Raw genomic sequence first — 14,951 nt, 5'->3', positions numbered from 1 at the left:
GAGAGAGAGAGAGAGAGAGAGAGAGAGAGAGAGAGAGAGAGAGCGGGACCAAGGCATATAGTGCTCATGCCTATAATCCTTGCACTTGAGAATCACAATAGGAAGATGGCTGTGAGTTAGAGGCTAGCCAAGGTTACACAGTCAAGTTCCAATGGGAGAAAGAAAGAAAGAGAGAGAGAAAGACAGAAAGAGAGAAAGAGAGAAAGAGAGAAACAGAGAAAGAGGGAGGGAGGGGAGAGGGAGGGAGGGAGGGAGGAAGGATCTTTAACAGATTCTATGAAATAGGGGACTAGATGGCACGCAGCACTCCTGTCCGCTGGATGCTATCCTTACACACCCTGTTGCCATCACTTCATGTGCCTCTGTAAATATCTGTCTAATGATTTAGCAAGAATTTATTAGCAGTCAACAAACTGTGCCAGGATAACTGGATAACTACATGCAAAGAAATGAAGATGGGTTTGTAGCTCATGCCACATAACAACTGACTCAAAAGTGACAAAAGGCAGTAGTGAATATAAAAACCCTACAAAATACAAGCTATCTTGGCCACTTTCAACAAGACAGCCAGTTGCTTCTTTGTGTAACACTGCAAACACAAGTGACAAAAGAACAAAACCGGTAGACTGTGCACTGTTCACACTGAATACTTGCACAGAATGGAGACCATTTGTGAATTATACCTATGTTAAGTGACTCATATCTAGAATATATAAATAGCTATTAGAACTCAGTCATAGAGGCCAATTTCCCAAGTGGAAATAAGGTGAAAGATATGATTTCTGAAAAAAAAAAATGAACACACATGAAAAACTGTTCAATATTGTTAGCCACCAGGGAAACTTAAGCCACAATGAACCACTGCTTTATCTACACCAGGATGGCAATATTAAGAAGGACAGCTTTCTGTTTATGGAGACACCGGGCTCTTACACACTGCTGTCTCATTCCAAGTGGGGTCAGTTACTCTTGAAGAGAGTGCAAAGTCCAACAAATGGTTAACCCTGTGTACGATCCTGCAGTCCACACCAAGGTTTAGCTCTTGAGAGAAATGAAGACGTATGATCATGCAAAGTCTTGAACACAAACATCCACAACAGCATCCCACAGACAACTCTACGTCCACCATGCTTAAGAGTAAGGAAGCACAATGTCTCACGCCACATAGGAAACAGTACTTGGTAATAAAAGAAGTACTAGTCGGCTCTATGACACGACCTGCCTGAAGCTTGAAAACATTACGCCAAGTTAGGGAAAAGAGTCACAAAGGACCATATAGTATGGACTCCACTTATAGAAGCTGTTCAGAGCAAAAGACTTGGCAGAAACAAACTGTAAACTGTAGATTAGTGTTTGTCCTGAGCTCGGGAAAGTGGGGCATAAGGAGGTGACTCAGAGCTGTGAGTTCTTTATGAGGTAATCAATGTGCCCTGTAGTGCTTGTATTATGAATGCTAATCATGCGCCCCAGAAACTGTTTCTACCAGAGTGCCTGCATGTAGCTTCTGGGAACCTGCCCCCAGTTGGTTCTGATTGGTAAATAATGATGCTGGCAGCCAATGGCTGGGCAGAGCAGACAGAGGTGGAGCTTTTAGGATTCCCAGGCTTGGGGCAGAAAAGGAGAAGAAGGAGAGCTGCCATGTTAGGAGTGATAGAGGAGAGGAGCCACCATGCCTGAGAAGAGCAGAGGAGAGTGGGATATAGCAACCATGTGAAGGAGCCAGGAGAGTGTGGCCCAGAGGGCTGTCCTACTGGGCCCAGGGCAGCCAAGGTAGAATAAAGACTTTAGTAAGTGATAACTTGGGATTAACTTCATGCAGGCTGGGAAGTGGGCCAGCTATTGCACTGTTTAAGGTATATCAAAATATCAAGGCTGAGTGTGTGTCTTCCAATCACAAACCTAAACCATTGAGGCAGGTAGTGAACATGCACCAACAGGATTTATATAAAAAATATATTGCTACAGTGCTCTAAGACCAACGCACAATTAAAGAACCAATGTAGAAATCAATGACTATCCACTTGAAGCAGGTGAACTGTACAGTATTTCAACTGTGTGTTTAATAAAGAATAAAATTAAAAAAATTCTACTTGTTCACTAAACCACTAGGCTCTCTCTCAGCAAACTCATTTGTGACCAGAAGTTAGAATATTTTAACAGCCACCCAATGTATACTACGTGGACATGTAAAACTGACTGTTCTTTGTGTGGGAGCAGTAGAGAGCCCCGTAGCTCTGCAGGAAACTGGCCTGACTCCTTGTTGGGGTTTGCTGTCCCCCATCACCTTAGGTGTCTGCATGGTAAGTCATCAGAAGTTGCTAGGTAAGGACGGTTACCCTTACTTACAGGTAGGACTATCAGCTGGTGAGTGTACCTATGTAGGGAAAGAGATTTATCAACAGGCCGCTGAAGGAACAAACTGGCTTTTTCATCAACTCAGAAAGCATTTTATTAATTCTTTTGGCCCAGAAAAAAATTTTGTGTGTGTGTGTTTCATTGCTTTAAAAGATATATTCAGTAAAGGGAGGAACAAAATACACTTCCCTCTAGTGTTTTCCAGAAAATACTGCTAGACTATTAAAAAATGTTTTTCTTCTCTTAAAAAGTTATTTCATTTCAATATTTTAAGCATTATCAAATCTGCCTCCATTTCCCCCTCCTGGGAACTCTTCCTCTGCCCCAACACTCTTCCCTCCCACCGTCATGTGTAAAACAAAAATAAACAAGGCAAAAACCCCACTGAATCTACATAGAGCTGCCTGGGATGAATGCAGGGCCACCTGCTGGAGATGAGCAGCAACTCAAGGAAAGGGAGCCAACCTTCCTAGCAGCCACTGGTTGGCACTCAGCTGGGAGGCGACAACAGACCCCATCCCTAGTTGGATTTTGTCTGGCTTGTTCTTGTGCATACAGCCACAGGTGTCTGAGTTCATGTGTAGCATGTCCAGAAAACACCGTGTGGTTTGTTGTTGTAATTGTTTATTTGTTTTTCTGCAGTCATCTACCATCTCTGGCTTTTACAATCTTCTTCTCCCTCTTCCAAGATGATCCCTGAGGCTTAGGAGGAAGGGATATTATACAGATGTCCCATTCTGTGCTGGCTACTCCAGTCTTCCATTCTCTGCATTGTTGGCCATCTTGGAGGCCTCTGTGCTATTTGTCACCACCACAGAAAGAAGGTTCTCTAGTGAGGGCTGAGCCATGCACTAACTTACTGATGTAGGGTAAGTATTTAGAAGACAGTCTGATACTCTGTCCACCTAGCAGGATAATACTCGTAGAGTTTCTACTAGAGCCTATGACTTACCCACTCACAAGTTCCTGGAGCGGTTCACGGAATCAGACATGAGTCTCATTTTGTGGGCACAGGCCTTAAATTCAATCAGAAAATGGTTGGTTGCCCCCATAACACTCATGCCGCAATTTCAGTAACGGGAGTGTGTTGTCAGGCCGGTCACCATTATACTTCACAAGGGTCACAGCTGGGGACAGCTGATGATTGCTTCTGTCCCCTCTCATGTCCAGAGCACCCGCCAGCACTTTGAAAGCCAGCCAGAAGGACAGTACTTCCTGGCCACTATCAGCTTTGCTCCTCCACTCTCTCAAACTCCAGTATGCGTGTCTTTGGCAACAAGAGCTCACCACCGAATTCTGGAGGGTAATCAGGAGCAACAGCAATAGTTATTATGTTTTGGTTGTTTTGGGAGGTGGTGGTAGTATCTATAGGACCTGACTGATCAACAACTCATAAAAGGGAATTACCTACCTGGCACCAGACTTTTAATTTGCTAGCTGATACTATCTGGGAGAGGCATTGCTGTCCCTTTCCCTCGTCTAGGGTAACTCCACTTAAACTCTTTGAACTCTGTTTATGTTTATATGGAAAGACACTCCTATAGTAGTAAATCTCCACTGGGCTTTTTCAAAGGTCTGTAGAGGGAACCCTGGCTATGTAAAAGCTTACCTTACATATAGGTTCTCATTAGAATTTTAGTCAAATGTTCACCGAATGCTATGGCCCTGATTTATTCACCTCACACACAAGTCCAAATCTGGCATTCTTAGCCCTCCCCATATGTAAACAGAAATAAATACTATCAAAAGAAAGGGATAGAACAGAAGATTTAAGTCAGAGGTGAACTGTAACATTTCATGGTTTGTTTAGAGATAAAAAAAAAAATCAAACATTTCAAACTTCACAGAAATGGTGCTAACATCACCCTTGAGCTTTTAAAGCAAAGAAGAACAACATTAAAATGAGAGACTTGAGGGAATCGTTTAAAGAACTACAGATTTTCACAGCTACAAAAATACTGGACTAAGTTTACAAACTAGCTGCCTCAAATTTGACTGCTAATTCTTTTGTGAGGAGTCTGCGTGATTCGGCGGGCAGTGAACTCTCTCTTGTTCCCTGCGTGCCTGCAGTATTTATTTGTGGAGACATACTCAAGCCACTGCACAATTATAGTTCAAAAACATTGGCTCTGCAGTGGGAAAAGAATTATTTTTAACCTTGCACCTTGCTTCTGGATCCTACTATCACAACAAGATTTTGAGCACTGGGTGATTTGATACTTCCAGCTATTGTCCGTTCAGCCTGTGCTAAGTATGATCTATATATTCACAAACAGTCCCATCCAGAATCAGTCTGAACCCTTAGCTCAATTAAACATTACAATAAAGACTACGGTGAGAAGATTAACGTTCCTTTTGACAGCAGGATAGAAACATTTTTACTCTTGGGCTCTTTGTTCTTTTTTCAAAATCATTGTTTTGAAGAACAACAAATTGAGAGTCTACATAATGTAGCAGATATTGGGCCCTACTTCCATGACATAATTTCTCAGATTCTCTCTTAAAACAGACCTAGTGCCTGCCCTATCTCTCTGTGTGCATGTATAAGAAATTCCTGAACTGAAAAGTATTGTGACATTGGGGCACACATTCAAGACTTACAGTAGTGTCTATAAATGAGAACATCACACTGTCCCTTACACATGCTTTGTTCCTCTACCTCCATCTCTACTCACAATGCATTCTGTCCTATCATCATGATGGTCTGTTGACTGCTGGCTGGACTGTGGTCTCTATCAAAGCCACCAGCTTCAACCTTTGGCCATGCAGTACTTAAGTATACAGGTCGACCATAGATGCTCTTTGCCTTAGAGCAAAGTTCTGCTGTAGTTTTTTACATCGTGGCTAACACAAAATGGTGTTATTCATATAGCCATGATACTCTTATAATAAACACAGGTTCAGTGGGCTATCCTAATACCCGCCTATCTGAGGGCCAAGGGTTTAAAGGTATGAGGCATACTGCAATGACTGGGAAGCTCTGTCATACAATATAGTCTTTCATTTTCCACACTCAGAGGAAAAAGGTGTTATGATCACCAGAAACACATCAGGGTACGTCTGGACTTAGATGTGGTGTCATCTAGTAGTGTTCTTATCCACGGTCAGGTGTAAAATGGCCACTAGAGAGGGAGAAGAGGGAATGCTAGGCTCCCCTTGCTGGAAATGAGGTCCCAGATAAACCAGGAAAGCACAGGCTTTGGAGAAGTCGGGCTTTCCAGATCTTGATCTGTGAGCTGATGTGGTAACACATACCTTCCATTCCCAGAGTCCTCTTGGGTGACCCAGACATCTAAAAACAGCTTTTACGCCTAGTTATGCCCTGTGACAGGTGTCTGTCAAAATTAGGTCAGGGCTGCTCTGCTCCCTATTGACATGCAGTGCTGACGGGGCTGCCTCTGCTGTTGGCTGGATGTTTCCAAGCTAAACTTGTCCTGAAGAAAATAAGGCTGAGACGAAATTTAAAAATAACCTGGACTGTGTTGCCAACAAGCACCGCTGGGGTGGAAGGAAGAGGCCGGTGAGGGACCCCCTCTGCTTTACCTTCTCCCAGACTGTGGCAGAGCCTTCCACACAAGAACAAAACTAAAGATTACCCTACCCTAGTTTCAGACAAACATTAGAGTTGTGACTACCATAGAGGGCCTGCTCTCTGTAAGTGTCTTGAACATACAGAGGACTCCTAGAATTCTAATCTTGAACATGAGAGACCCAACAGAAACAGCAGAGAAGCAAACTTTTCCTACCATACAAGTTTATTTTAGACGTATTTTAGACATGAGGGGTATATTTCAAGACACTTCACTGAGTAACAAAATTAGGTATGTGTATGTATACACACACACACACACACACACACAGACACAGACACATGCACATGTGTCTTCAACATACTATATATATGGCATGAGTATATGCCCATATGTATGTCTATACACCTGACTTTATATAGCTATTTTTTGTAGTACTTAATGTTGTGATCATAAAAAGAGAAAGAGCTATAAGAATATGTTCTGGCGAGGTTTGGGGGAAGGGGGTGCCTTGGCAGGCCCATAGCTGAGGCATCCCCCCGCCCCTGAGGGACTAGACACACACTGGTATAGTATAGAGTAGAGTTTAGGGCATGGGGAGGGGAGTTAAGAGGGTAGCAGAGGCAGAGAAAGGCAGAGAGGAGGACAGAGTAGAAAAGTAGGGGTTAGCCATGACCACTTGGAGATGTGGGGAAGGGAATGGGGAGAGAAGGGGAGCAAGGGGCCAAGAGGCAAGGGAGAGAAGCAGGAGTAAGAGAGAGGAGGGGGCAAGCAGCCCCTTTTTAGGGCCAGGCCTACCTGGCCATTGCCAGGTAACCATGCGGAGGAGCACACCTGGCTGCTGCCAGGTATCTGTGGGGGTGGAGTTTATACAGAATGCTAACACTTAATAGTTAGTAATAAATGTTAGTGGCCACAAAGGTTGAAAAACAGTGTGAGTTGTATAATGACATGTCTCCAGTAAGTTGTGTGTGGGGCAGGCACATGATGCATTTACAATAAATAAATAAATAAATAAATAAATAAATAAATAAATAAATCCAACACATCCTGACAAGGTCAAGGGCCATTCAAGAACCCAGACTCCTCAGTTATTAATAGGAAGGGATTCCTTTCCAGATTTCTTGCTTCTCTTTAGTCACCAAATGTGTTGCGGTTTGTCTCACAGACTGCTAATTTGTAACTCCAGAGGATGCTGGGAGCAAGCCTTGCCTCACTGCAATCTTCCTTTAAAAACCGGGTGATGGCCACTGCTAGAATGCTTTAGGTAGCTACGGGTTGTGCACTGTAACTGCCTATTTTCATCCCCGAGACTCACATTTCAAATTTAACTAACCTGGGATGGGGTAGACTGCTCAATGGCTAAGTGCTTATGCTGCAAGAATGAAGCCCTGTTCTGGATCCCGAGCAGTCCCCTATAAAGACAAGCACAGCTGTGTGTGCAGTCCTGGCTTCGGGACCAGCAGATCCTGTGAGCTCCCCGCCTGGCCAGTCTGTCTGCTCCATAGAAAGGCAAGCTTTGGGGTCAGTGAGAGACTCTGTCTCAAGGTAGCAGAAGGCCATCAAGGAAGACTTCTAATATCTTGTTCTAACCTCTGCATGCAAAGGTTAGAACACACACACACACACACACACACACACACACACACACACACACTTTTAAATAAATGCATGCAGATAAAAAGATGCTTCATTTCATATCTGACTGATTTTATCATAACATGAAATTTTAGAGCCACAAAAAGTTAAGTTTTTTTGCTATGTTAGAATGCAGTATTGGGCTACATTTGAAGAATCACCCCTGAATGGTTAAAAGAACCACTGACAATAACAACTCAGACTCAAGACTTCTAGGATTGCTGATGTACCACTCAGTGACATTTTTCACATATCACTTTCCACAGTGGAGTTATCAGAGACACAGGAGTTGGTGCATCTGCACAGAACTTTGAACTATGGTCTTGAGTCTACATGTGGCTATGCCATGCTCCCCAACAGTAGGCAAGGCCAAGCTATCAGCACAGACACTCAGCTGGGCTGAGCAGCTCCTGAAGCCTGTCTTCCTTCTATGAAACACCAGAAAGGGGCAGACATCAAAGCACAAAACCTAGTGAGCGACCAAAATAAGAAGGCTCGTGCTAGCTGCATCAGGGGGTCATTATTAGTCAGTGTTCACCTAACATTACCTAGGGGCCACCATGATTGCAGCAAAGAATCTTTCCTGGTTGGTTTTAGGCAATTCACTTTGTAAGTAACACCAGAGAAGGGCTCAGTAGGACACAGTTTTAAACATGGGCTTGCTTTTCTCAGTACTGAAGAATAAAACTAAAGCCTACTATTAAGACATTTCATTCAAGGCTGAGTGCCACACATATGCTGGGCCTGGGTAAAGCAGTCAGCTCTTGGTGTAGGGTGGTGCTGGTGGTCCTGCTGGTGGTGGTGGTCTATCACCAAGTGCTATAAACTGATTTGGACCCCCAAAAAATTGCACAAGGAGGAGACAGTAGAGTTCATAACAGCAGCTGCGACATTTGAGATGCTACAACTACTTTCAGATTATTTTACTTTGACTGGTTTCCTATGCCTATAAATCTCTTTCCTATCCCAATACCCCATTAAAAAGCTGTCAATTATCAAGTGAAGGCCAAGGGTCAGTGTGCTGAAGTATGACACAAGCCACTCCTAACATCGACATGGCACCGCTATGGGCTTCCGCTGTACCAGGGATGTGAAGGACAAATATGGACATCCTCCAAGAACACATTATTCCAGAAGAATTTAAATTGTCATCTACATGCTGCAACTGCATTTGAGAGCCCTATGCTAGGAACCACTATACAAATTTACTGTATGACAGTAAATGTAAATACTGTATGACTATATTTACCTCTGATGACAGGAACTCTATCATCTAGGATAATATAGTTTCTCTAAAGAGGATCCTATCTTGTGTGTAGCAAATAAAGTCAAGTTATTCAGCTAGGTAATTCTTGAGGTCAAAACAATAAATAAAGCTATAAAACAACGAGACTGACTTCCGTAGTGCACCATATGCTAGTTGCTCAAAGAGACCCTCCCTAGCACCTCTGGATTTATTTTTTCCCTTACTTTCTGAAATCCTCTTTTAATGTATGAGTCCTGTCCTTTACAGAGTTCAAGGGCAATTTAAACAGGCCTTCCCTTCATCAGCTCAGTGCAGAATGGTCCATCTGAACACTTGCATTTGTTCAAATCAGGATTGAATTTTAATGATCCATTTATTAACAGAATATAATAATTTTTGTGTTACTATTTTAAGCTCCTCCTCTAGACTTGCTGTCCAATATTATCACTAAATAAACGTCACTATATACATTTAAATTCAAGTTAATTATGATGAAATCAAATTAAATAAAAACAAAGCAAGCTAGATTTCACCCAATGAAGAACTTTTGTTCTTAGAAAAACAAGACCAAAGAAATAAAAATACAGATCATAGACAGAGAAGAAATATTTTGAAAACCAAATAGCCAATAAAGGATTTGAAGCCAGCATGTGTACAGTACTCTCAAACCTCAATAAGAAAAAAGCTCACAACCCAACAAAAGCTGGCATAATAACCAGAGAAAATGTGTGGATGGTAAATACAAGATCACTGAGGATGTGCAAATCCAGATGAAGAGGTATTACTACATCACACCCTCTAGGATGACTAACCCACAGAGAGATGCTAACAGGTGTTGGTGAGCATGTGTGCAACTGGATCATCCTACACTGCTATTGGAACTATAAAATCACTTCAGAATAAAGCAACCTGTTTCTGTTTTTTTTTCCCAAAGAATAAATTTTATCTTATTCTTAGTGTCCATTTGACCATGGCATTGATAGAAGTAGGTACTAATAAACAAGAATCAAAGAAAGAAATTTAAGCCTGGGAAGGGGCACACACCTCTAATCTCAGCTTATCTGACTTAATCTGACTTAGGAGTCAGAAGCAGGAGGAATATAAATTTGAGACCAGCCATGACTATAAAATAAGATCTGTCTAACAAACAAACAAGAGAATTAGTGAAAATAATCTTAATAGTCAGCCTAAAAGGCATACACATACGTGTGCACACACACGCAACAAAACGAAACACAACACAACACAACACAACACATGCCTACCCATTCTTATGTATATAACAATAGTTGTGCTCTGAGAAGAAATACCCACAGGGGAAATGTATAGTAAACTTTCATTCTCATCAAAGTCTGGGGAATATGATATATTGGTATACTCTCAAGCAACCTGTTTCTCAAAGAGTCAAGTATATGGCTAAATATGACCCAGCCAACCCATGCCTAAATATTTACTACCCCCCACCCCCACCAAAGCATAGGTCCATGCAGAGTTGTGAATGAAGGTTCTCAACATTTTCACTTGTAACAGCCAAGAAGAAGAAGCAATCTAAATGCCAAAGGAATAGATAAGTGTACTACACACTGAACATCCCTTGTTCCCAACCCTGGCATCCAAAAGTGCCTCAAACTGAAACTTTCTGCTTGCTGATTAAGACATAAGAAGAACATTCCATGCCACATCCTGTGATGGGTGGAGGTCAAAAGACAGGTGCACTAAAAACAATGAACAAAATGATCTTTAGATTATGCATGCAAGAGACAAGAACTAATCTTATATTGAGACTTGAATGCCACCCATGAGGCATCTCACTTTGTATACCCAAACAGCTCAAAATCTAAAGCATAGGAAATCTGAAACTCCCAATTTTAAGATATTCAGTCTTTACAGCTCGTCATTGAGAGGCACCGACACATAAAATAACCATAGGTGGATATGAAAATTATATCTAGTGAAAGGAAGGCAAAAATAAAAATAAAAGTAAGATTTCACTTATGTAAGCGGAAAATGCACACAGTCTACAATGACATAAAGCAGATGGGTGATTTCTTGGGAAGATTCACATTTTCTAAGTGTATACATACACCTTAGATTTATAAATTCTAAATGTGTGAGACTATTGTCTATCCATTATACTTCAAGAGGGGTATTAAAATCTTCAAGGTACCAGCCACGTTTCAGGAGCTGAACAGGCACATGTGACCAGACACTAAGGATGATCAAGCTTCATCACCTGACTAGGTCCCACTCAAAAATAATGCTCCAGATCAGGGGGGCAGGAAACTACAGGGCATGTTTACTTGGTTGTTACTGTCTGTGTGTATGATGTATATGGTATATGTATGTGCACATACACACACCTATACACTATGTGTGTGGAGGCCAGAGGACAACGGAATCAGCGGAATCAGCTCTCCCCTTCCATGTTAGCGTGGGTTCTGGGCATCAAACTCAGGTTCCCAGGCTTGCTAGGCAAGTGCATTTACCTGATGAGCCATCCCACTGGCCTTCACTACTAGTTCTTGTACATGAAATTCTGCTAGAGCACAGTCAAGCCTGCTCACTTATGAAGTGTCCATTCTACTTCAGAGCTGTAGTGGGAGAATTAAGCAGAGACCATAAGGCTGGCAAACCTTAAGTATTTACTGTTTCCTTAGGGCTTGGTGATCCTTCTCTTAAAGATAAATTCTAAGGACGGGGCCACATTGCTCCTGTCCTTTGCTTATCATGACCCAAGGAATGCTTATGAAAGAACTAATATATGGCAGGCCCCATTCTAGCCTTGAGGACACAGTTGGGAGGGGGGCAGGCAATGGGAAAGAAATAAGCAGAGGAGAAAATGCCAAGTGCAATGAATGCTAAGACAACCAATAAAGCCCAGAGTAGGTGACAGGAGGTGGCTTCCATTTACACAGGAAGGAGAGAGAGAGAGCAAGGGGGGGGGGGGAGAGCTCTCTACAAGACCCAAGATTTGTACAACATGAATAATAAAAACCAGCCAACAACTCTTTGGGCAGACATAAAGGGAATAACACAAATGCCTCAAAATAGGAATGAATTTGACTTAGTGTATGAAAACGAAGGCCTATGAGGCTGAAGAACATACAAAGGGAGGGGGGAGGGTAAATGAATAGGAGAAGTAGAAGGGACCAAGAAAAAGTATCCACATTTTATTAGACATGCAAAATGAATCTCCTTCAGAATTGTAAGCAAGATGAACGTCGTCATCAAATGAAAAAAAAAAAAACCACCCATTCTGGCACTGCTAAATGCAGATGGGTCACAGAAAGATACGAAGGTGTCAGGAGTTTCTGCAAAGGCACAGGTTAGAGATGGGCACAGGGCAGCTTGGACTGCACTGGAAGCTGTGCAGGAATGAGCAGAGCGGAGAAGTTCCGGACCCTTTGGAAGGGTGGTAGCTGTTGTGGTGGATTGGCTGTTGCAGACTGAGGTAAGGTGTTGAAAACCCATCCTAGATGACGGGCAGGAGGAACCCGGAACACGAGTGTTGTGAATTACAATCAGGGGGGAAATGCACACGAAGAGCTAACATGATCGCGCCTATGTGCCATCATCCATTCAATTTTCTCAACAATCTTGGGGAGTAGAGATGGATATGGAAATGTACTAGCTCTTTATGTTTTATAACGAAGGACACAGATAGAGATAGTGGCTGTGCTGAGAGAACAGAGCCTAGGAAAAAGGACACAGCCTCCCTTCCGTTATGGGACAAGTGCGGCTTGAAAATGATAAAGCTACTCTTTAAGGCTCCCTCCCCGCCCCTCCGCCCCTTACTAGCATACTTAATCAGCCTCGGGGGCGGGGCCACAGTCTTTAAGAAAACAAATGCTTGATTCTTTCCAATTCCTTAGGTTCACGAAACCAAAACGCTTTAAATCTTTGCCAATTGCCTAATGCTCCTCTACCATCCTAAATTAAGAATGACATCCTAACAATTTCACGTTTTCTTTGGAAAAACTGGATCACACACACACAAACACACCACATACAGCACACACACACACACACACACACACACACGCACACGCGCGCGCGCGCGCACACACATACACACACACACATACACACTCACGCACGCGCGCGCGCGCGTACACACACACTGTCTCTGAAGGGTGAAAAAACCCACAAGGGCAAACATCAACTTCCATACATCAAAGGCTGAGCCGCCACTACTGCCCATCCATCAAGTTCACTGACACCCATAGAGGGCTTTGCGACAGGTCCAAGGTCCTTGGGAGCTCACATACATTTCTATACAGCTATCACCTCTCTCTTTGACCTCCAGCCAAGCCACCATCCTAGTGGGGAGATTAATGAAAGGCCATAAAATCCGGACATGCAGGGAGCCAGTGTATCCCTTTGAGTCTCTAATTATAGTAATGCAACATTTTCACATTATTTGTCAGGGAAGAGCTAGAAATGATCTCTAATCCCAACTTGTTTCCAGAGAAGCTGGAGAAGACATCACCGTAAAGAACAAATATGGCCAAATATCGGAAGGTTTTGTGCTGGAGGAAGGGAGGGGGACAAACGTGGCTACAGGAACACCCAAATCAAATCCCAGGAGCCCAGAAGCTCGCGGCCCACGTGCACTTGCTCAGGGACCTATTGCAGACACCTGACCTCCATCGAAATCCTCCCGCTGCACCATGGGCCAGTCAATCACCAGTAAAAGCTACAAGTAGTTGCCCATACCGGTCCTTCGGGTATCAGGGAACAAGGGCGCCGCCCCCACAAGCTCATGCAAGGTCCCCTCTCAGGGGGTGGCTCTGAGCCAAGCCCCCCACGCCCCGCTGGGACCTCCGGAAGCTGCCCACCCACCGCTAGCCAGCCTAGATCTAGGCCGAGTCAAACCTCCGGATCCCGCAGTGTGGCCCAGGGCACCCATCTCCCTTGGGTGGGCGCATCATCCCTCCCCTCCGGGGCCGTCTACCTCACTCAGGCTGTCGAGTAAAGCCACCTCGGGAGGCTCGCAGGGAGGCACTCCCCGGGTCGGAGGTGGAGAGGCAAGGGGCTTCTCCGAGACCCCTTCCCACCAGAGAAGATAGCGGGGGATCCCGGGAGGTGACACCCCTCCCCACGCGGGGGCTGTTAACCCCTCTCAGCACCAGGCACCCATGGAAGGCGCGAGCCCATGGGGGGCCTCCCTCTTGGGCGTCCTCACCTTCTTGGTGCCAGGGCCTCCCGCGATGCGAGACATGCCTGTCAGCGAGGAGGAGCGCCCCGGCTGCGCCCCTAGAGCATCCTGCTGCGGAGACATCGCTTCCATGAAGAAGATCTGCGAGCCAAGCCCAAGCCGAGGACCCGGTGGCTGCGCGGCGCGGTCCGCTCAGGCCGGACGCCGAGCTGCGGGTGCGGGCGGCGCGCCTCCCGTCGGGGCCATGGACCGCCGCCGCCCGCGCCGCGCTCGCCGCACTCAGCTCCGGCTGCAGCAAGTGCTCCGGGCGGCCGCCCTTCCACGCAGCCCCGCCCCTCCGCGCCCGGCCCGCCCCCGCCGCCCTCCCCGCGCCTCCGTGCGCGCCGCCGGGATTGAGCTCTCGTTTGGCGCGGCCGGAGCCACTAACCTTGCGAAGTGCCTCCGCGGGGACGAAGCTCTGGCTGCCGCGCGCCGCGCGCCGCACACCACACAGCACTGCCTCCGGTGCAGCTCCGCGCGCCTGTCCGCTCGCTCCCGCCAGCGTCCCTTCCCGCGCAGCTGCAGCGCGGGAGCCGCAGCGACCACGGCTCGCTCGAATGTGGTGCAGGGGCCGCCTGCCTAGCCTCGCTTTCGCCGAGTGCGAAAGGGACCCCCCCTCAACCCCCGCCCCCGCTCCGCTGAAGACAGACTTAGACAAATTTGGAAGCCTTGGTGGCATCGCCCGACCTCGGGAGCAAGGTCGAACGTTTGCTAGCTAAGCCTGTCAGGGTAAGCCCAAGGCCATTGCTTTGCAGGCACAGGGCAGCAAGCATGGACAAGAAACCTCCACATTTGCACCGCGGGCTTTCGCAGGCAGCAAGCTGCAGGGACCCTGCATTCTGAAGGAGAAAGCGCAATTAAAAGGAAAATGCGAGCAGAGAGGAGGTTGAAACTTGGCATAGTATCTATGAGAAGGCAACAATGTGTGGAAGCGTTTATCAGATATCCCCCGAGCTCAGAGCCTAACTTCCTGTCAGCCCAAATA

General features: G+C 45.3%; 2 protein-coding genes across 2 annotated transcripts in view; one reads left to right on the top strand and one right to left on the bottom strand.

The window, feature by feature from the left end:
* Positions 1-14,549, bottom strand: part of Arhgap20 (Rho GTPase activating protein 20) — an 81,579-nt gene extending 67,030 nt beyond the window's left edge. Inside the window, exon 1 of the mRNA XM_031346188.1 lies at positions 14,355-14,549. The gene's annotated coding sequence lies outside the window, so the exon portion shown is untranslated. The remainder of the gene's footprint in view (positions 1-14,354) is intronic.
* Positions 13,273-14,951, top strand: part of LOC116073613 (atherin-like) — a 7,564-nt gene continuing 5,885 nt past the window's right edge. Inside the window, exons 1-2 of the mRNA XM_031345692.1 lie at positions 13,273-13,496; positions 14,067-14,695. Of these exons, the coding sequence (XP_031201552.1) occupies positions 13,273-13,496; positions 14,067-14,685 (843 nt within the window). The 3' untranslated portion in view covers positions 14,686-14,695. The remainder of the gene's footprint in view (positions 13,497-14,066; positions 14,696-14,951) is intronic.

Source organism: Mastomys coucha, unplaced genomic scaffold (assembly GCF_008632895.1).
Source record: "Mastomys coucha isolate ucsf_1 unplaced genomic scaffold, UCSF_Mcou_1 pScaffold23, whole genome shotgun sequence".
Classification (NCBI taxonomy): domain Eukaryota; kingdom Metazoa; phylum Chordata; class Mammalia; order Rodentia; family Muridae; genus Mastomys; species Mastomys coucha.
Note: the sequence above shows the minus strand (reverse complement) of the source record. Positions and strands in the feature narration are given on the sequence as shown.